Below are 21,592 nucleotides of genomic sequence, written 5' to 3'. Positions count from 1 at the left end.
TGTGTGTGTGTGTTCGCCAGATAGACTTGTTGTCTACTTGTCTTATATTGAGATTTTCTGATTTTGTATTGGCAGGTCTCTGCTTTGGCGACGGTCGTTTTGTAATATAAAGAAACATGACTTTCAATAATAAATGTGTGTGTGTGTGTGTGTGATATTTCGGGTACCAACCTATATCAAGAAGAATCACAAGGGCAAAAAAACAGCTGGTTTTTATTGATGGTGTGGTTTCATCAGTGCATCAGTTTTTACAGAGCAATAATTTGAAGCTGGAGGATGCTGTGTTTGATCCTCCTCCAGCTTGATATGTAACTTTTTACTTGGCTGCCTCATGACTTTTGCTCTGAGGCTTTACTTGTAAATTTTTTTCTTGTACTTACTGGTGGGTTTTTACCTCTTTTGCAGTTTCCCACACAGAAATATAAGATTTCACTATTAAAAAAAAGTGTGTGTGATATAGTGAGATGTTCTACTGATGTACTTTTAAACTCCCCATTCAGGGGAAGCTACTCTGTAATATAAAGCATCAAAATCTTCACAAAAAAAAACAAAACAAAAGTGTGTGTGTGTGTGTGTGTGTGTGTGTGTGACGTGTGTGTGTGTGTGTGAACATGAATACCGAACGATTCAAAGTCGTTACAGAGAAGGTTGGTAAAAAATTTACCCCCTAGGTATTGTGCACCCTTCCTAAACTGGAAGCAGTTCCGTATAAACTAGAATTGCCTCCACATGTGAAAGTTCACTCAGTCTTTCATGCCGATAGACTGAAAGAGGTATTGGGGATTGGAAATAGTCTTGTTTCACTCCGGAACTTATGGAAGTTGAGGATATACCTGTATTCCACATGGGCCTAAAAGAATTATTGATTTCAAGGAAAGGAAACTTACAAATAGGTTAATTTTGAAGTTCATAGTTAAGTGGAGGGATAAATATGAGGAAGACTCAACTTCGCAGTCAATTGCTAGTTACATAAAAACTTTCCCAACGTCATTTGAAAAGTAAACACTTAAAGAGGGGAAGTATGTTATGTACCTGGATGCTAATCCTCAAATTAGTGGACTTAATCCAGCCTGAGATTAAGAGAAGCAAGCGAACGCGGGTCTAGATTGTTAGAAATCAACCAACAGAGGGTATGCACAGCGGAAGACTGATAGAATAGCCCAAGAGCTCACACAGCGTGTGGGGTGTGGAATCACAAACTTCTTAACATTATGTGCTTCACATAGATGTGCAGACTAGTAAATAGACAATGATCCAGCCAGATATAGAAACCACCAAAACAATATATTTCCGTTCAAAGCTATGGACACAATACAAAAAGAGATAAATCCAAAGTCCCACCAGATCGTGGTCCTTTGATCTTACCACCAGGTACTTCTACTATCTACCGGATATCTCTAGAACACTGAGCCCGCGTGCTGCTCCTCGAGCGTATGTAGACTCTCCATCCAAATCTTACTATCTGAATACCAACCTAGGTGGGCAGCACCTTTAGCTAAGCCTGCAGCGAATGTTCACCTCCTGTTTTGAGGCCCAAGGGAAGGCTCCGTGCTGCTCCTTTCTGCTAAGGATCTGCTGCTCCAAGAAGATAAGATGAATGAGGCTGAATGCCTCCCTTTATAGGCCACAAGGGCAAAATATCCAACTGGTCAAGGCCCTACTGGCCGACTTTGCTGCCCCCCAAAACCGACTGGGGGGATGTCATTTTGAGGCCCTTTTGCACGGCTTTTAGGCTGACCTGCTGGTCGTTTGCTGACTGGCCTGGTCGGCCCCTTTTGGACTGCTGCCAGGCTCCAAGGAAGGCCTATATAAGGCCCCTCCCTTGGGCAGTACCAAGGCTAGGTGGCTGGCCTTCCATGGCCACCACCATTGCCCTCTTTTCTGCTGCAATATTTGTCCCTCCAAGGCGCCTCTTGACTGGCTTTCTCCAGATTCCAGCCACTTTCAGCCACATGTTTATCTCCGTACAGGGCCGTACAATGGCGCCATCTGTCCCAGGTCTCCGATCCACGCTGCTGCCCTCCGTTGTGGCTCCATATTGCCAAGTATGAGGTGCTGCCCAAGTGGCAGCCCCCTCTCTCTTTCTTCTTTGGGCATAACCAGCCTTAGGTCTCCCTCCTTAACCTGCCTTTCTTTGGGCATAACCTGCCTTAGGTCTCCCTCCCCCACACTCTCCTCATTTGGGGGCTTACAAAGGGGGAGGTGACCTTTCCAAAAGAGGACTTGGGCACTAGCAAAGTACCAGTTAGCTATATATAGTCAAGGACATTGTTTATAGCCGGATGCTCTTGTATATAAGGGGGCCAAGGCTATTGTGCATTCATTCAAAGAGCGCACATCACTAGATGGCCTGCTATAGATCGAGAGTCGAGGCTCCTATAATCTAAATTGGGGATCCTTGGGAACGGGTCCTGGTGGTATAACCAAAGCTATAGGCATGGCTTGTGGGGCTCTAGCCCACATTCTCGGGGGTGGTTGGGAAGGTGAGTTTGCCTGCTACATGAATTATTGTAACTCTTGTTTGTGTTATGATGTGTGTTTAGGGACACGATACCACAGCATAGGTGCCATTCTCAAACAACATGGGATTATTGCTTGTGAAAATAGGAAGTGCTCAAAAAAAGAAATGGTTCGTCCTACTTGAGACCAAGAAATGCTTGCAATTATCCATGCCGACGTGGCATCATTACTTATATGGAATCCTTTTGGTGATCGTAGGATCTTAAGGTATTCATGTCAGCTTACCCTCTTCCCAAAACAAAAGAGATAGGTGCAATTTGTGCAGTCTTATGATGTTACTATTGAGTATCACCAGGGAAAGGACAATGTGCTGGCTGATGCACTCTCAAGAATGTTGGCTTGCCAAACCCACGTGATTTCTTATTTGCACAAGGATTGGATTTTTGGTGTAGTATCTAGAAGATTATGAAATTGCAAAGATGTTTCAAGCTCTTCAAGACCCTTACAATTTGGAACACCCAACTTTTTCAGATTGAAAGGGGGACTGTTATGGTACCAAAAAAGGATCTATCTTACTCCAAATTCTACCTTTAAAATTTTGCTTCTGGAAGAATTTCACAGTTCTCCTTTCACAAGGCATGTTGGGATCAATAAAACGTCAGATACAGTAGAAAGATGTATGGAAGGATGTGGGTGACTTTGTTAACAGGATAGACAAGATAATTTGTTTCCTTCTCGCCTTTTACAAACACAGCGAATTCCTGAGGGTCAATGACACATACAAATATGGATTTCATAACAAGGTTACCCTCCATTTGGAGAGGATGGAATAGCATATTTGTAATGGTAGACAGGATGATTAAGGCGGCCCATTTTATTTCAGCAAAGACCATATATACAGCTTCCAAAGTTGCAGAACAATCTGTGAAGCGTGTCTTCAGGCTGCATGGGTTGTTGCCACAAGAAATTCTTAGTGATTGAGATGAAAAAATCATGAGCAATTTCTGAAAAGAGTTCTTCTCTTTGATGGGACATTTGCTGACTGCTAGCACAGCTTACCATCCTATACTAATGGCCAGACTGAGTTAACAGGTGGTTAGAAAAGTATCTCAGACATTTTTGCTTTGAGACAAAAAAGTCTTGGGAGAAGAGTTGCTAAAGTTGGCAGAATTATTTCGTAACTCAACTAAACATTCATCAGGCTTGAGGCTTTATATTAATGACAAATCAAGCTTCCATACTATACTTGACAAGCAGATTGCAATAAGAAAAAATGGAGAAAATGGAAGCCATTCTACAGCTTGTAAAGGATAATCTTATTACAGCACAAGCAAAAATGCAGATCAGGAAGACAATATGTGTTGGAAAGGTCACGGACCCACCTGTGAGCCCCATATGAGGACATAGGGTACAGGAAACCTGGTGCTACAGCTGTTGTTGTAACATTGTCTGGAAAAGACATGCCTTTACATACGTCTGAAGCTGTTCATTACAATTTAAATGTACCAAACATTCTTCCTGACGTCATCATTGGCGGTCCTAGCTGTCACAGGAAGACTAGTTATGAAGTCCATTGAAATGTGGGTCCACTTAACCTCTGGAATGGGTAGAGGCTGAAGCAAACCTGCTGGTCTGAGATTCAATTCTCTGTTTTGTTGGCAGGGCTTGGGCTTTGAACACTCTCTCTGTTATTTCTACAAGTATACTATGTTTTTTCATCACACCTTGATTCTTATTTTTGAGATACTTGGTTAATAGGTGGGAGATTACTGGAAATGTGCTTGCTGTACAGACAGTGGTACAGAGTCCTGGCTGCACACAGAAGGCTGCAGCAGAATATGCACCAGGCAGTGTAGAGGCTGCAGACAGGGGCGGGTGTACCTGGCAGTGCTGCAGGACAGCAGCAACCAGGCATGTGCCTAGTTATAGGCCTGAAGGAACAAAAAAATAACACTTTCAAATCAAAGTCTTTGAAAGCTTAGGCATTTGCTCACTTTTCCGAGTGTTTTCAGGACTTTGAATCAAATCGTCTTTACCCATCCCTTTCATAATAGCTCACTTTTCCGAGTGTTTTCAGGTCTTTGAATCAAATCATCTTTACCCATCCCTTTCATAATAGCTCACTTTTCCGAGTGTTCTCCAGGATTTTTGAACCAAATCGAATTGGGAAGGACAGACAGAAACGATCAACAATGTGTTTTACCGGTTTGGTTCAGTGCCGACTGAGCGGAGCTTTAGAGGTAGGAGCTGCTACTGGACTATGTGGGGAAGGAGATACTGCTGGACTGCGTGGGAAAGGAGTTGCAGAGGCAGGAGGAGCTGCTGCAGAAAGAGAGGCTGCAGGAAAGTATGAACCAGCAAGAGAGAACAAACAATGTGTGCAAATGAGGGGGAAGAGGGGCGCGCGGGAGGGGGGCCACGTCTTTTATAGATATAGGAGGGGGCAGCTTCAAAAGCAAGTACTCAATTTGGCATGGGGGCTGGCTCCCTTGGATTTTGGTGGGCTGCATAGGGGCTGCAGTTCCTGTCGTCACAAGTGGGCCCATGGTTCATGCATGCCCCTCTACCTGTCCCCACAGGCTGCCACGTACCTTGTGCCACCTCATGGGCTGCCATACACATATGTCATGGCAGCCACAGCAGCATGCCACATGTCATGCTGAGTAGACTAAGGTTATTTAAACCACTCTTTATTTGCCTAGCTAAAAATTCAGTTTTGGTGATCAATCCTCATTAGTTTTCTGGAAATTAGCTTTATTCAAAGGGCTAGCCTAGGTTAGTTTGAGTTTGGTTGGCCTTCTCACATAACCTATTAGGCCCATTAGTTTGTCGTCTTGTCTTGTATCTCTTTGACTCTTTCATCTTCATAGACCCACACCCAAGGCTACTGCAAGCATCCTCTTTAATAGTTGTTGGGTCAATCTGCAATCTATGCATTTGATTGGTCCCATGTTTGGGTGCTCGGGTGGGGTGTGGTCTTTACGTTTCTCATAAAAAGATACGTCTCAACATGTGGGTCACTAATGCCCATAACCCCTTCAATGGAGATCAACCCTAAAATGCTAGACCCTAGCCAACTAGTATCTAACTGAATAGTAGGAAAAAATATGCATTCTTTTGGCAAACATCCTAATTTAAAGAGCTTGAAATTTCAAAAAATAAAGATTGCAATAAATGAATTTACCATGCAGATGGATACGCATTTTGTGAAGAGTAGTGGCATTCCTACATCTATCCGGTATCAGAGCCATCATCTAGACTCACTTTGAAAGGAGGAGTCCTTCCAAGCTCAAAGGCAACCCCGGTTCAAGAAAGGTGCACATGATTGTTTGGTTGCTATAGTAAAGTCTATTCTCTGTTTTTCTGTTATTTCTGAAGCTATGGCAATCCCATGTCCATTTCCAAACTTGGGGAGGCAGGGAAGCTAGATTGGTCAAATAATCCCATCTAATAGGTCAAGGTCTGGAGCCACCTTATGGCTAGGAAGCTGCGGTAGATAACAACAGGAACAGAAATGAAGCCCAAGGACATCAAGGACGCTTCAGGGAAGGTGATCGTGGTTGTAGGTAGTTGAGTGGGAGGACAAAGACGTCCCATCCCTATCAATGATAGTAGGGACTACAACAGATTTAGTCATTCCACACATCCAGAATGCAAATACATTTGGTGAACGTGTAGACCAGTCTAAAAGATCTATTTGAGTTAAATAATACGTCTAGGATCCTAGCCTTCCAAAATCAATTGTTCACAATGACAATTCATGAGGAAGATCAAATACACGACCATCTCATGAAGGTCAAGGTGGTGCAAGGTGGTGAAGGATCAAGTGGGCAATCACGGCAACAAAGTGGACTCCCAGCTAGCAATGTCGGTCCTTGGGAAGTCTTACATTCGAATAGCTTGGCCCCTTGCTGCTCCAGGAAGAAGCCCAGCAGAGATTGTACAAGAATGACAACGACAAGGCTCTGTAGAGTCTTGTTCTCTCCAAGATGTTCCCTTCACTCCTTTCAGAGCTGCTCATGCCTCGGTGGATTTTCTGGCAAAAGGAAAAGACAAGGGAAAGTCCAAAGAAGAATCCAAGGGCAAAAGATTAGATGATACAAACAAGAAGAAGAAGAAGAAGTGTTTCTACTGTGGGAACTTCATGAAAGACTGCAGGAAAAAGAGAGGCTGAGCCCAAGGAAGAGACCAAATCTGAATCAGCCAAGGTAACAATGGGAGAGTCGTTCTTAGTCACTGAGCATTGTTCTACACATGCAGTGATTGAAAACAAACAAGGTTGGTAGGCTCACAGTGGGGCATCATGATACATATAAAACAAAAAAAGTTGGTCCAAAGCCATGGAACCAACAGATCCGGACTCAAAAGTGACAGTGGGAGACAACCGGACATGTCCTATGAAGCGCATAGGGAGTATTCCATTCATCACACTCGAAGACTGAGAAGATTATCTCCAACGAACTCTATGTTCTTGATCTTTGCAAAAATTCGCTTTTTGTGAGTCAAGTGACTAGGAATAGGATGAAGATGGAGTTCAACGACATGAGGTCCTATTCACATCAAAGGAGACCGGAGAGATCTTGGCTCGTGGAGTCAAGAAAGATGGTTTGTACCGCATTAATGCGTTGGTAGTTCATGGTAACACAGCCCTAGTTTGTGGCATGAGAGGTTTGGTCATGTGAAATAGGAATGGCTACACCTATAAAGAAAGTGAGGCATATCTAGTCAAAAGCAACATCAAAGGATCTACAAGCAAGAGCAAGATGAAGTGCAATTTCTGTGGAAAGCTTGGTTATTTTGAAAAGAAGTGCTATGCAAAGAAGAAACTCTCAGCAAATCTTGTGGAAGAATCTGAGAAAGAAGAAGAACCAGGAGATTAATGCTCTCACTGCTTTCACCACCCAAGTCAATCTTGATGAGGTACAGAGTCCTAGCTGCACACAAGAGACTATAGAAGTGGATGCACATGGCAGAAGGCTATATAGCAGCATATGCACCACGTGGTGTAGAGCTCGCAAACAAAGGCAAGTGTACATGGCGGTGCTGCAGGACAGCAGCAGCCAGGTATATGCCTAGTTATAGGCCTGTAGAAGCAGCGCAGCAGGGTCAGCATGTAGGTTGGCAGCAGGGTCAGCATGCTGCAGACCAAGGTCAGCCTGGTCTGGTCGGTGAAGTTCACGGTCCAGGTCGGCCTGGTCAACACAAGTTACTGTCTACTATAAAAAAGGGCACTCAGCCGCTATTTCTCATTGAATGTTAGAAATCAACCAACAGAGGGTACGCACAGCGGAAGACTCATAGAATAGCCCAGAAGCTTACTGTGTGTGTGTGGTGAGTGGAATCACAAACTTCTTAACTTATGTGCTTCAAATAGATGTCCAGAGTCCCACCAGAGTGTGGTCCTTTGATCTTACCACCACGTACTTCTACTATCTGCCCGATATCTCTAGAACTTGGCCCCGCGTGCTCCACCTCGAGCGTATGTAGACTCTCCGTCCTTTGACCTCAGCTTCTTGCTGCCCTAGGAGACAGCCAAGGTACCAGCCCAAGTAGAGCTCAGTCTGCAGCCTCTCTTGTACTCCTCTGCCTCCTAGAAGTAGACCTAAGGATGTGTGAACTGCTGCTCTGGCTGCTCCAACACTTGCTGGTTTGCTGGATGAGTGAATGAGGCACTAAGCCTCCCTTTTTATAGGCCCCGAGGGCCATCAAAATGGCCGACTTTGCAGCGCCTCCAACCGACTCCACAGTCCCCCATAAATGGGCCTGTGGGCTGGCCAACAGGTTGGCCAGCCGACCAGCCTTCCTGGCCCTATATAAGGGCAGGGTGCTGTCCACTGCAGCCCCTCCCTTCCCTGCAACACTTTGCCCATTGCTGTGCTGCTGCCAGGCCCTCCTGCAGGCCTTTAACCTGCTCATCCCAGGCGCCTCTGGCCCAGGATTCTCTTCGTACCTGCTGCTCCAGATCTGCCCTCTTGCAGGCCTGTTCCATCCCTTGGAGGCCCCGCCATCTGCACTGTCTCTGGCACCATCTGTTGCAGCCTTCATCTCTTGTGAGATGCTGCCCATGTGACAGCCCCCTCTCTCTCTCTTCTTTGGGCATATCCTGCCCTGGGTCTCCCTCCCCCATGCTCCCCTGATTTGGGGGCTTACAGATGGGCAGGTGACCTTTGCAGCACTGAAACCCTTCCTAGAAGGCACGTAGAAGCAGATGGGCAGGTGACCTTTGCAACACTGAAACCCTTCCTAGAAGGCCAACACACTCCAGTTTTCTTCATTCCTTTCTAACCACCTTTTGCCCAGGATGTTTGTGGCTACTTCCTAAAGCATTTCTGCCACTCTTTTGGTTACTATAAACTGAGTGTTTTTTGAAGTACCTGTGTTGCTTTATCTCTGTTCATTTACAGTTTGTGGGCTCAGATTCATTATGCATTCATACGCATTCGGAAAGAGTTTCCTAGATCTATCCGCTGTGTAGAGGTTCAAGATTCTAGGCCTTTATTTTCAAACAAGGTAGTCTATCTCTGACTACATAAGCATCATTAAGCATCCTTAAAGCATAATACCAATGCGATTCTATGGATGCTGCAGAATCAAGAGAAGGGTTGGTAATCTTGCTTACGAGTATGAACTTCCTGCAACCACTAAAATACACAATGTATTTCATTTTTTTCTTTTGAGGAGCCCAATACTACTGTTTTAGCAGAGATACACCCCATGGATGAAAGTGGAGATACAGAATATGTACCTAAAAAGATTCTTGATTTTAGAGATCATATACTCCAGAATAAAGTGCTGGTGGAGTACAATGTCAAATAGAAAGCGTTTCCAGAAGATGAACCTTCTTGGCAACCTTTCACTATTGTGCAGCAGTTTACATACCTTTTGGACTGAATTAAAACGTTAACAGTATGTACCAAGCTTGAATTGAATTATGGAATTGTTCTACATGAAAGTTCGCAAACAAGCAGCTATTCCAACTCCTGTTGACGATGAACACAACTTCCAATGAGCGTTGCTCAGAAAGGGAGCTAGGACTCAATTGTTGTAGAAAACTCTTCAATAAAAGGCAGAATCCTCAGACCCTTACAGGAAAGGACCTTCTCTAGGAAATACAACATAGCCTTCAACTGGCTTCTACAAATCCTTCCGCTAGCCACAAACCAAAGGACACAAAATCATTTTTCAAGGAGGGAGCGTTTGTAATAGATGCAGCATACTTAGTATATGTAAGTGCTTATCATGGCTAGAAAACCCTCGATGAGTAGTGTTGGAATAATTTTACTCGTTTGTTAAATTCAGAGTTTGTTCAAGGAAATTATTCATATACACCTTTGTAAGACTAGAATCATGGAAATTATTTGTTGGAAGAATATGATCAATGCCCCTCCTGTAAGTCCTCACATGATGACAAACTGAGTTTTGACACCTATAGTAATATGGGTGTGAGAGAAGCTCTAACGGGAAGCTGCTATTGAAGGTACTGGTGCTGATGCTGCTGCTGGAGGTTCTGCTGTGTGTACTGCTAGGGCTGCTGATGACCTGAGGCATGCTACTGGAGGCTGAGCCAACACTGAAGGGGCTGCTGTTGCTCTAGGGAAGGCTCTTGCTGAAGAGAGGAATCCTTGAGGGGCTGCTGCAGCAGTGGGAGATTCAAGAATCAGAGGGGAATGCCCTCTTTGTAGATATAGGGCTACGGATTGGCCAATCCCGTCTGTGGGCTGCCAGATGCCACAGACTGACCTGACCTGTCCAGAAACTCAACTTGCAGACGACCTACTGACGTGGCTGCTCACTGCTGTTGCTGACCCGACCTGCCATGTGGCAGCCTGCAATTAGTCCTGGTGTCTGCACCTGTCTGCAGACTGCTGCTTTGAGTCCTGCACTGCTGAGTCCTGACTTGCTGCTGTTGCTGACTGTGCAGACCTACTCAGTTGTACTGCTGCTGCTGTGGGCTGCAGTGGACTGCAGGGCTGCCAGCAAAGCAGCCATGCTGTAGGCCCCAGTGAATGACATCCCATTCTGCTGAAATTGGAACAGAGGGCAAAGCTGAAGATGCTGAGTCATCGATAGATCAGCAACTAACTTCCAATGGGTCAGGTTAGGCACCATTGAAAGCACCTAAGACTTTCCGTCTGTATGTTCCATTGAGATGGTACGCTCCTTCCAATTGACAACTGCTGTGATTAGCCAGCCATGGTGTGCCTAAGATCATATCAGCCAGTCCTAACTGCGTCACACATGACAATGAAGGTGCGCTTATCTACCATCCCACTGATGCGGAGCTCGATGTCCCGAGCTACTGCTGTGGTATGAACTGGTGACAGGGTACTCCCAAATGCAGAATGAGTTTGAATACCATGACTGACTGTTTGGTTGGAGTATGGAGCATTGTGGCGACGGATTCGTCCAATAACTCATCCCAAACCACCACCATCAAACAAGATCGTGACTTTCTTGCCTGCTACCTGTCCATAACACATGAGAACCTCTCAAACTGGTTCTCCTGGATGGTCCCCTTCTGCTGAATTTCTGCTACCAGTGAGAATATTGACACAGCTCCAAAGGTTGGGGCAGATCCTGATGGAAGTTCAACATGCAAATGGGAGCAATGCCACTTGTCGTGGCCATGCACATGGCAGTGATAACAAAGATGATCTGCATCGTGCCTTGCTTCCCCTCTGCGTTGAGAAAAACCCCAAATCTTGCTATCTGATGCTATCGTGCTATGTGAGGTCTTGCTAGTCTTGGAACTTGCTTTGCCTATGGTCTAGGAACATGTCTAAAGGAGATACCTATGTCTCCGCTAGGCGGTACTGTTGGTGGAGGTACTGGTTGCGAAGGATCCACCTGAGTTGATTATGCCTCACCCTCCATGACGGGGTTGGACTGTTCTCCAGGACTCATGGTCATGGAGTCCAAGCGGGTCATCACTATGCAACTCATTGTGCTCTCGTGATCCTGCAGATCTCCCACCAAGATTGAAGAATGGAGGGAAGACATGGAGAGGCTACCAGTTGTAAAAGACACCACGGTGTCCTACTTCCACTTTCCTCACAATCTCAGGGAAATTTTTGAAGTTGCAATACCAAGGTAGCAAACCAGGGGCCTCTTGGTAGCGAACCAGGGGCCTAGAACACTCTCTCCCTAAATGTACCCTTCTTAACTCCTGAGTGCAGAAGCATAGAATGCTGTCTTTGAAGAGATAGAGCTATCGACATTGTGCTATATGCTAGCTACTATCTTCACTCCTCCTGATAACCACGAGTTGCATCCCCTTGTACATACGTGTGTCTTCCTCACTGAAGAGGGCTTGTCTGGATTCTGAGTCCCACTGAAGGACTATGCTACAGGCTCTGAAGCTATACCTGCCAAGGTCGAGGCTATGGCTACGACTGTCCTGTAGAGGCTATGGCTGATCTGTCCCCATGAAAGGTATGATCTTGTAGCAGCTATGCGGTCTGCTGCTACTGTGGACTGAGAGCTTGCTGTGGCTAAGATCTGCAGGAGCTGATGCTGGTAGTGCTGCATCATCTGCTGTTCAAGGTACTGCTGCTGATGCTGCTGCTCGAGGTTCTGCAGTGGGTACGGCTAATGATCACTGAGACATGCTACTAGAGGTGGAGCCAACACTGAAGAGATAGAGCTAGCGACATCGTGCTATATGCTAGCTGCTATCTTCACTCCTCCTGTTGGGCCCCAATAACCACGAGTTGCATCCCCTTGTACATATGTGTGTCTTCCTCACTGACGAGGGCTTGTCTGGACTCTAGGTCCCACTGAAGGACTATGCTACAAGCTCTGAAGCTCTCCATGGCCGAGGTCGAGGCTATGGCTACGACTGTCCTGTAGAGGCTATGGCTGATCTGTCCCCATGAAAGGTATGATCTTGTAGCAGCTATGCGGTCTGCTGTAGACTGAGAGCTGCTGTGGCTGATATCTGCTGGAGCTGAAGCTGGTAGTGCTGCATCATCTGCTGTTGAAGGTACTGTGGCTGATGCTGCCGCTGGAGGTTCTGCCGTGGGTACAGCTAGGGCTAATGATCACCTGAGACATGCTACTAGAGGTGGAGCCAACACTGGAGGGGCTGCTGCTTCTCTGTGGAAGGCTCTTGCTCCTGAAGGAGGGAATCCCATGTTGGGATGGTAACCTCCCCATCTGTAAGCCCCCAAATGAGGAGAGCGTGGAGGAGGGAGACCTAGGGCAGGATGTGCCCAAGAGAGAAGAAAGAGAGGGGGCTGCCACATGGGCAGCACCTCACATCAAAGAGACCCGCATGGCTGCAACGAACGGAACCTGTGGAAGGAGTAGAAGGCGGGGACAGCAAGTCCTGGATCCAACCTGGCAGGAGGTCAGTCAGGGGCAGCAGACATGGCGCGGGGTTGCACAGACAAAGGCGCCTATGTGGAGGGCATCTGTGTGCAGATGGACAGCCTGCAACAGAGCCTGGGTCGGCCATTGGCTGAGGCTGGTGGGTCTGGTTGGAGCCAACAGATCAGGCCTGGAGATGCGCTGGCCAGGGGGGCTGAATCCCTGGAACAAAGGCTGAAAAAGGGCCTAGAAAAGACCCTTATAGGGCCCTGGTTGGGCTGGTAGGGGCAGCCAACCAGGTCAGTTTTTTAGGGCAGGAAGAACTGACCAGGTCGGCCAGATCTAGGGGCCTGGGTCAGTAGGTTTTGCCAGCCCCTTGGGGCCTATAAAAGCAGAGGCCTCAGGCCTCATTTCATATCCAGCAACCAGCAGTTCCAGGGCAGCAGAAGCGGGACCAGACCTGGTGGAGCAAGAGCCATTGGATGAAAAGCCAGGAAAAGATTTTGACATCGAAAAGTTCCAGAGGACTACGACCAGGGAGTCACTGGAGCATCTTCATCGACGTGTTGGCATTGGGCCTGGATGTGTCGGTGAGAGGGGGTGTTGGAATGGTCACCTCCCCATCTGTAAGCCCCCAAATGAGGAGAGCGTGGGGGAGGGAGACCTAGGGCAGGATGTGCCCAAGAGAGAAGAAAGAGAGGGGGCTACCACATGGGCAGCACCTCACATCAAAGAGACCAGCATGGCTGCAACGGACGGAACCTGTGGAAGGAGTAGAAGGCGGGGACAGCAAGTCCTGGATCTAACCTGGCAGGAGGTCAGTCAGGGGCAGCAGACATGGCGCAGGGTTGCACAAACAAAGGTGCCTATGTGGAGGGCATCTGTGTGCAGATGGACAGCCTGCAACAGAGCCTACAGGTGGCGCAACCATAGAAGGGAGCAGCAGCACCTGGGTCGGCCATTGGAGGCTGGTGGGTCTGGTTGGAGCCCTGGGCATGGCCTTACATAGGCCTGCTGCAGGTCTCCCAATAAGCAGAGGTTGGGGACAAAAGGGCTGCTTGGCAGAAACCTTGGCTGTTTGAAGGGCCGTTAGGCTGGGCCAGTAGGCCAGTTCATGGGCGGATTGTGCCCCATTGTTGAGGGAGCCTTTGTGTGACAATTGAACACTGCAGTGAGTAGTGCAATAGTACTGCACAGCAATTCAGCAAGGTAGTGCAGTGGCCTTTCCTTGTGTAGTCAGCCGGGTTCTGCTTGAGCAGCTACTGAAGCCTGCTAGCATGGGGCAGGTTAGAGTTCTATGGCATAGGGTGCAGCATACTCAGCTCATGGGGGTGCCTTACCTCAGCTGAGATTGCTGCAGCAGGTATTGGTACACTTTTGGAGCAGAGGTCAAAAGATCCGAATTCCCAGATGGAGGACAGTATGTGTTGCTCAAATCAACTTGAGAACAAGGCTGTTTTCATCAAAGGGAAAGAGGATGGAAAGGCCAGCTTCACATGGAGTATGAGGCAGTCGAAGATACTGATGAATATAAGGATCTAAAGATTCAACAGGATGTTGTTCTGGGGGGTCCTAATGGCAAGCAAAACAGCAGATCAGGGCATGTTTTCTCTCTATGCATTAATGTCGATATCTACTGGCATGCTTTGGCCACAATGTTTGTCCTGGGGGAGGGTGCAAGCCTTCCAGACAGACAGACAGGATTTCTCAATGTTTGTCCAGGTGGAGCTGTAAGCCTTTACAATGTTTGTCCAGGTGGAGGGCGCAAGCCTTCCAGACAGACAGAGATGAGAATTCTCGGGGCAAAAGCATTTGGAGCCATCTGCTTGTCTTATGAATATGCCAGTGTTATGGACTCTGCAGAGATGGTAATGCTGAATGCTACTTGTCAGACGGAGGATTTTCCAAGGATATCAAATAAGGAACAAGAGGGTTATAGGTAGTCTTAGTGGGCTCAGCATTCAGACCTACGTGGAGCTCGATGAGAGCTCGGTTCTAGAGGCAACAGGAAGCACTTCCAAGCTTCAGGAAGGTAGCCAGTTGGTGAGGATCTATGTGTAGCAGCCATAGGAATTTCAATGCGCAGGTTTCATGGATTGAGGTTGCAGATGCAGCTGGATGATGAACATTTTGAAAGAGACGCAGGATGAACATGATGAACATGTTGAAAGAGACCCAGGATGCTTGGTACTTGGCATGATCCGATCTGTTCCCATTTTTTCCAGAGGGACAACTCGATGAGCCTATGGGTGCCTTGGTATTTTAAAGACTCTGGCATGCTTGGAACTTGCATTGGCAGTGCCATGGTACTCTGATTGTACCAATGTTCGAAGTTGGTTCCAGTTGTTCGAGTAAAATTAGGAGCAGACCTAGAGGTATGAGATCTTGGACATGCTGACAGATGAGTATGATGAGGGGCAGGACCTAGGGGTATCAGACCACAGTGTGTGATTGAAAGGGCGAGGGGGCGTCAATGAATAGGGTCAATGCCCCACCTGTCAGCCCCCATATGAGGAGGACAAATGGGCTTGACACCTGTTGGAATACGGTTCTGAGAGAAGCATTATGACCAAAAGAGAAGGCTGATCATTGACCATGTAGGAGGGCTGCCACATGGGCAACATAGATATCGCCCAGCATATAGGGCTGTCATTGTCCCTGAGATAAAGCGAAATATTAGGATGGGACAGGCCCTGGCTGGGGCAATAGAAGCGCCCAGTAAAGGCACCATTAGGGGCCTGGGCAGGACCTTATATAGCCATCCTGGTCAGGGCCTTAAATAGGCATGCTGTTTGAAAGGCCAGTCGGCCATTACACTGAACTGAAGCCTTCAAGAGATCCATGCAGTTTGAAGGAGTTCCATAGCAGAGGGCCCAACATACTCAGCTCATCGTGGTGCCTTACCTCAGCTGAGATTTGCTTGCAGGTGTCGTCACACTTCATCTTGATCTACATAGATATACATGGACTTTTTGGATGTACATGTGTTTGTGTTCTTTCCAGATCTGTATAATCTACCTACTTGTGTGCGCACATGTGAATCGAGATAGGTGGTGTAGTATTCTGCCAATTATCTTCTGCACTTGATGACTTGATGTCAAGGTTGGTGATTGATGCGAGGTCTCTGTTCTTCCAACTTGGTGTATTATGAGCTTGACTTGTGAGCTAGAGATAAGTTTCTTAGGTTTTCAAACATTATTAAGCTGACAACAGGGAGCATTGTGTGATTGCCATGTGGCATCAGTGTACATTAATCCCATATACATGGCTGGTTAGGGGAAAACAGAACTATAAAAGCCTGCACTCTAGCGTGAGGCAGCTATTGATTTTTGAAGTCTACATAGTGACTCTAATTCAACAAGGATTATACCAAGCTTATGAGCTGGCCAAGTAGATGGACTCCTAGTCCTCTTTCTCTGTTTCCTGTCCAGCCCGTGACAGCTCTTGTACCTATTATGTCCATTCGTGTTTTCCAGTTTCATGTGTTCAATTTCTTATGAAATGCAATTCTGAATGGTAAGCCTCTGTTATAATTTGAGCAATAAAGGTAGAACTAGGAATTTCTCTAGAGCGTTCACATTTGGAGTGAGTTTGGTTCTGTTTCAGATTGGCAGATTGTGAATGAGACGTTATGTCTTAATATAAAGGGAGAAGGGCCGCTGTTCATCTTCATATTTGACAGCAACCCGTGGAATAGAATGAGAGCCAATTTTCCACGATTTTCCAAACCCAATCTTCCAGAGATTATCTAAAACCAATTCGCCAGCCCATGGAACAGCACATCATGGCAAGAGCTACCCAGAAGCGCAAGCAAGAAGAACCCAACAACTACCCAGAGAACCAGGAACTATCCAAAACCTTGCTACGTGTGGAAACCTTGCATACATCATTTTTCCCAATGAGTTCTCCGTCGAGGCGGAAAGCAATATCAAGAATCCAGTCCCGCTCCTTTTTCCGAATTCTATCAGAAGACCGAACACCAAATCTTGGAAGTTCCTGCTGTCCATAAACCGGTGGGATTAGACCACTTAAACGTGAAGTCACATGGCGGGAAGTGACAAATCGATCCCTACGTGAGTCACTAGAAAATCCCTGGTATCAACAGAGACTTAGGACTGTGCTATTACAGTTGCCGACATGACGTTAAGGTCCTGGGGCGCAGCCACTACTAAGAGAGGAAGGGAAGCTGACTGCAATCAGGAAGAACAATAGATATACTTTTGACTTAAGCTTGGTAGAGGGACCAGCTTCTCTCTATGTAAAAAGCATGATCACAATGCAGTATCCTGGACCTGTCTTGCAGAGATCGATTTTAGGCCAAGTTCTTGAAGCGTTGGGATATCTCCAGGTTTCACTCCTCCACGGATAGGAAGGCCCTTCAATTGCTTCGCAGTCTCGATTGCTTTGCGAATAGTTACATTCTCCACCCTTTCGCGAAATCCGCTATATGTAATGGGCATTTCGTCGAGCTGGAAAGGTAAATCATCCATGTGAAACAAAGTACTGCCCCAAAAATACTTCACATCCACTCCTTCCTCCTGAAGTGATGCGGATACTTTTCTCTCGCACTGCATTTCATCAAACGACACCTCCTGATGCGCAGAAAGCGCATCTGCTCCGATACTCTTTGCCAAACTTACGAGAACTTCCTCCGGTTTTGCCACTCTCACTATCAGATCGGAGCCCAGTTCCCTCAATTGGTCTCTCAAATTAGATACGCACTCCAACAGGAACTTGGCACGATAGGGTCCTGTCTTGTCGAAACCTGACGAGGACTTGCCGTAGTCACGGGGATCAAAACAGTAAACAGGGAGAATAGACGACGAGTCCTTGGACGCAGAGAGGAGAGCCTCGTTGTCGTGAACGCGAAGATCGTTGCGGAACCAAACGATAGAGGCTTTGCGCAAAGCGGCGCCGCTGCTGGGGTCAGCGGAGGGGAGAGTTCGGTCGGGGAGGCGCTGGAAGTCGGGGAAAGCGGTGCGAGACTTGGAAGAGGAGGAACGGGAGGGGGAGGGGAGGAGGGGGGAAGAGGAAGAGGAGACGGAGGGCATGAGGGGGGAGGGGGAGATGGAGGAGTGGAGGGAAGGGAAGGGAGGAGGAAGGAGGGGAGGAGGGGAAAGGGAGGGGGTAAGGAAGGAAGGGGAGGAGGAGAGGAGGGGGGGGAAGGCGAGGGAGAGGGAGGCGAAGGGAGGGAGGTGAGGAGGAAGAGCTGCAGGTGCTGCTACGGTTGCGTGAGCTCCGGATGCGTCTGCTGCTGCGTGTGCTCCGGTTGCTTCTGCTGCTGCGTGATGGTGTTGATGTTGTTGATGATGTTGTTGAGGGTGATGAGCACGAAGAGGGCGAGCAGGAAGTGGAGCAGCCAGCTCCAAATTGTGATCCATGAGGAGCTCCAGATCACCCAAGGGACTGGGCGCCATAGCTGCTGCTACTGTTGCTGCTGCTTCTTCTCAAGCTCTGCTTTGTTGCTGCTGCTGCTGCTTCTTCTTCTTCTCAAGCTCTGCTTTGCTGCTGCTTCTTCTTCTCAAGCTCTGCTTTGCTGCTGCTTCTTCTTCTTCTCAAGCTCTGCTTTGCTGCTGCTTCTTCTTCTTCTTCTTCTGATGCTGCTGCTGCTTCTTCTTCTTCTTCTTCTTCTTCTTCTTCTTGCTCCTCTCCGGCCAATGAGAACAATTGCAACCAATCGCAGATCCTTCAGGCCGCCTTCCCGCACAGTTTCCCAACCATCCCACCCCTCCACTCCATTGAATGCTCCACTCCTATCCTCACACTTTGTAAATCTCCACTCGCTTTTAGCGCTCGCTGTTAGCTTCTCCAATCTCTAGCCCTTTCTTGATCATCTCGTATGTAGGCGCTGTTTCTACTTTTAATTTCAGTTCAGTACAACGCCCAAACAAACTAACTAACAAAAAAACAAGTGAGTACAAGTACTCTTGACCTCTGCCTTCAACTTGGTTGGTTCTGTCCAGGGAAAACCATTGTCAAGATCATTGGATGATTAATTTGCAGCACTTGTGATGGAAGCTCATGCATAGGAAAGTCCTAATGATTTGCAAACTAATCATTCCCTAGAGGGTGTTGTGTGTGTGTGTGTGTGTGAGAGAGAGAGAGAGAGAGATTAAAGGGGGACTTCCACTTGGCAAGAAAGTGTGTGGGACACTTTTTTACAAAAGTGTAACTATAGCCCAGCCCGGAAGGCACTAGCAATCCAATGCGAGAGAACATTTCAATCACATCGGGCTCTACCATGTCAATGCAAGTGAGAGAGCACTATTCGCACGCATGGGGAGGCTCTCTTACATACCCCGCACAACATTCTTCTCCTTGAGTCCTACTTGCCTGCCATGTCAAGCCCGACATCTACCCATCCATGGGTAGCCAACCTATGCATGTTCAGGCTATGGTACATTTATAAAGGCTCTACCACAACAACCCACTCATCCCATTTTTTAAGTGCCCCAATAATGGGCACTACTTTTGGGAGTATGTAAGACCTAACAGTGTTTACCTACCCATAAAAATGTGTGAATCTAGGCAAGCAACAAATGTGGACTCTAGGACCACATTCGCTTTACACACTGTGGCCATCCAAACCTGTTGCAAAATCTATTGCTCCTAAGTGCAAGATCCTACCGCGCAAAACAAGAACTATGTTGCAGCTTGAAAACTGATTAGAGGGGCCATTGGTGCCCATCCTTTGGACTTCAAGCTGATTAGAGGGGCCATTGGTGCCCATCCTTTGGACGAGCAATTGTGCCAAGAAAAAGAAAGGGGCTCTAGTCAACATCCATATAGCCATTTACAATTTTGGATGTAACAAATTTATATGTGGATAGCCTAAACTTGGAATTTCATTGGCTTGTTTTAACAAATAACTTGGGATGCCTCAATAAAAACCCCAACAAGAAAAAGATATAAGGCTCAAAAAAGGCCTTAGTAATACAAGTAAGCTCTTTTTCAAAACAAAACAAAAGACTTAGTGTGTAAACACTTTAAGAAGAGATGATATTGCTTTCTCTCTCTCTCTCCAATCAGCCAACCAACCCCTCTTGGAGTTTATTACTTGTTTGAGAGACTCCCTTGAGGTTAGCTGGGGACTCTCTCGCAAATAACAAACTGGACCTCCTCCTTATAAACACTATTTAGCTATCTATGGGTGATCTTATAGAGTAGACTAGTGCCAAGAATTCTGAGAAACCAGTGCATTCATAGCAAGATGGCCTCTCTATGTGGTCGTGTGGGTTCGTTCCCCATCTCATAAATCAAATCCAATCTCCGATCCAAGTTAAACACCTGACCAATCACCTCTTATATTATGAGGTGTAAGGAGTCCCCTCCAATAAAGTTTTTACTACTCACTTGCAACCATTGCTTCCTAAAATTTGGATGCATCCAGCACATTTCTATTGTGTTAAGCAAAGTTGCTTACATGCACTACCACACAACAATTTTTTGCAAGTCTAGTTCCTTTGCAAGGCTACAAGAATTTATGCTACTCCCTTTGCCCTCATGTGTACCTTTTGCTAGTTGGTTCTTTTACCACAATTCGGCTCCCACAATCATCTTCTACGTGTCATGCACACAATGATTCATGGAATGAAGGCTACATCCCATTGCAATTGCTAAGCTCAGTGACTCTCAATTAAAAACCCTTGACAAATCATGAACTTGGTGTGCCAAACATGCATTCCAATGCCTAGCAACTAGAGGGCAACTAGTTGGGGATCATGATGATTGCTCATTGCTCTTAGCAATCTTTTACAATGTGTGGGAAGATCCTCTCAATACTCCATACTTTTAACCATGCCTCCCACACTACCTTTTTACTCTAATATCTAGCACCTATGCAAGCTAGCACAAATCCACACATTGATAACAATCATAAAGTCTATGCCAAGGTCAACAAGTATTAAGTCTAACAAGCCACCCCTCTTTTGGCCACATTTTGTATAGGGTTCTACGGAATTGTCCCTCCCCCTTTTAAAAGTCTGCATGTTCTTTTTTTAGGGAATTGACCCTCCCCCTTTTAAAAGTGAGTATGTTCTTTTTTTCCTCTTTTTTTAAACACAAGTCACCCTAAAATTTCATTGCAGGCTTTTAGTTACATGAACTTCTCTATACAACAATGTTAACCCTCTTCATACACACAGTATGCTTCCAACCCCTACATTTTCTTTTGCACACACAAATCTCATTTTAACCTTAGTACTTATCACCAAACTTCCAACCCATTTAGTGGAGCAATCTACTCCTAAAAAAAGCTCCAGCTTTTTTAAAGCTATGTTAAAAGTTTTGTGATACCTAAATTGGTATAGCCAAACTTCTAGCCCATTTGGTAGAGCAACTCAATCAATCTAGTCCCTAAAAGGGCTCCTACTTCTTTAAAGCCATGTTAGAAAGGACTAGTCCACTTGAATCTGTGCCCTTCTTTTGAAATGTTATTTCTCAAGAATAGACAGCTTAAAAGGGCCCCAAAGGCTTTGATTTGAGGCTTTTGAGAGAGAGAGAGAGAGAGAGAGAGAGAGAGAGAGAGAGACATGCTCTGGGGATTGAACCTACACACGTTCATGCTTGTACAACTACTCAACTAAGCAACACCCATGATGAACTATTGAGGAACAAAATGTTGGTGCCAAGAAAGACGTCTATGAAAAGAGAATTGTTAAGGTTGAGAAGAGATCTCAATGATATAGTGTAGATTGGCCTATTTCAAATTTTTAGTAGTTGAGGCGTATGGTGTGGGGGATGCGGGGGCTTTTGCAGTTTAGAGTTCACATGTGGAATGAAGATTGATGTGAAGTAAAATCCTAATTTTGACACTCTTAGAAGT

At 46.4% G+C, this 21,592-nt stretch overlaps 1 protein-coding gene across 3 annotated transcripts in view; it reads right to left on the bottom strand.

The window, feature by feature from the left end:
* LOC147898749 (blue-light photoreceptor PHR2-like) overlaps window positions 1–18,284 on the bottom strand; it is a 45,689-nt gene extending 27,405 nt beyond the window's left edge. Inside the window, exons 1-2 of one of the 3 annotated variants that reach the window (XM_087379466.1) lie at window positions 17,061–18,284; window positions 16,627–16,764 (exon numbers count right to left, since the gene is read on the bottom strand). In XM_087379466.1, coding sequence (XP_087235592.1) covers window positions 16,627–16,764; window positions 17,061–18,185 — 1,263 coding nt within the window. In that variant the 5' untranslated portion in view covers window positions 18,186–18,284. The remainder of the gene's footprint in view (window positions 1–16,626; window positions 16,765–17,060) is intronic. The other 2 variants (XM_087379467.1, XM_087379468.1) reach the window with 2 other exon arrangements.
* Between the last annotated feature and the right edge of the window lie 3,308 nt (window positions 18,285–21,592).

Source organism: Dipteris shenzhenensis, chromosome 9 (genome assembly GCF_047967505.1).
Source record: "Dipteris shenzhenensis isolate YYH24624 ecotype China chromosome 9, Dip_SZ_1.0, whole genome shotgun sequence".
NCBI lineage: Eukaryota > Viridiplantae > Streptophyta > Polypodiopsida > Gleicheniales > Dipteridaceae > Dipteris > Dipteris shenzhenensis.
The sequence above is the reverse complement of the archived record's forward strand: the minus strand, read 5'-3'. Positions and strand labels throughout refer to the sequence as shown.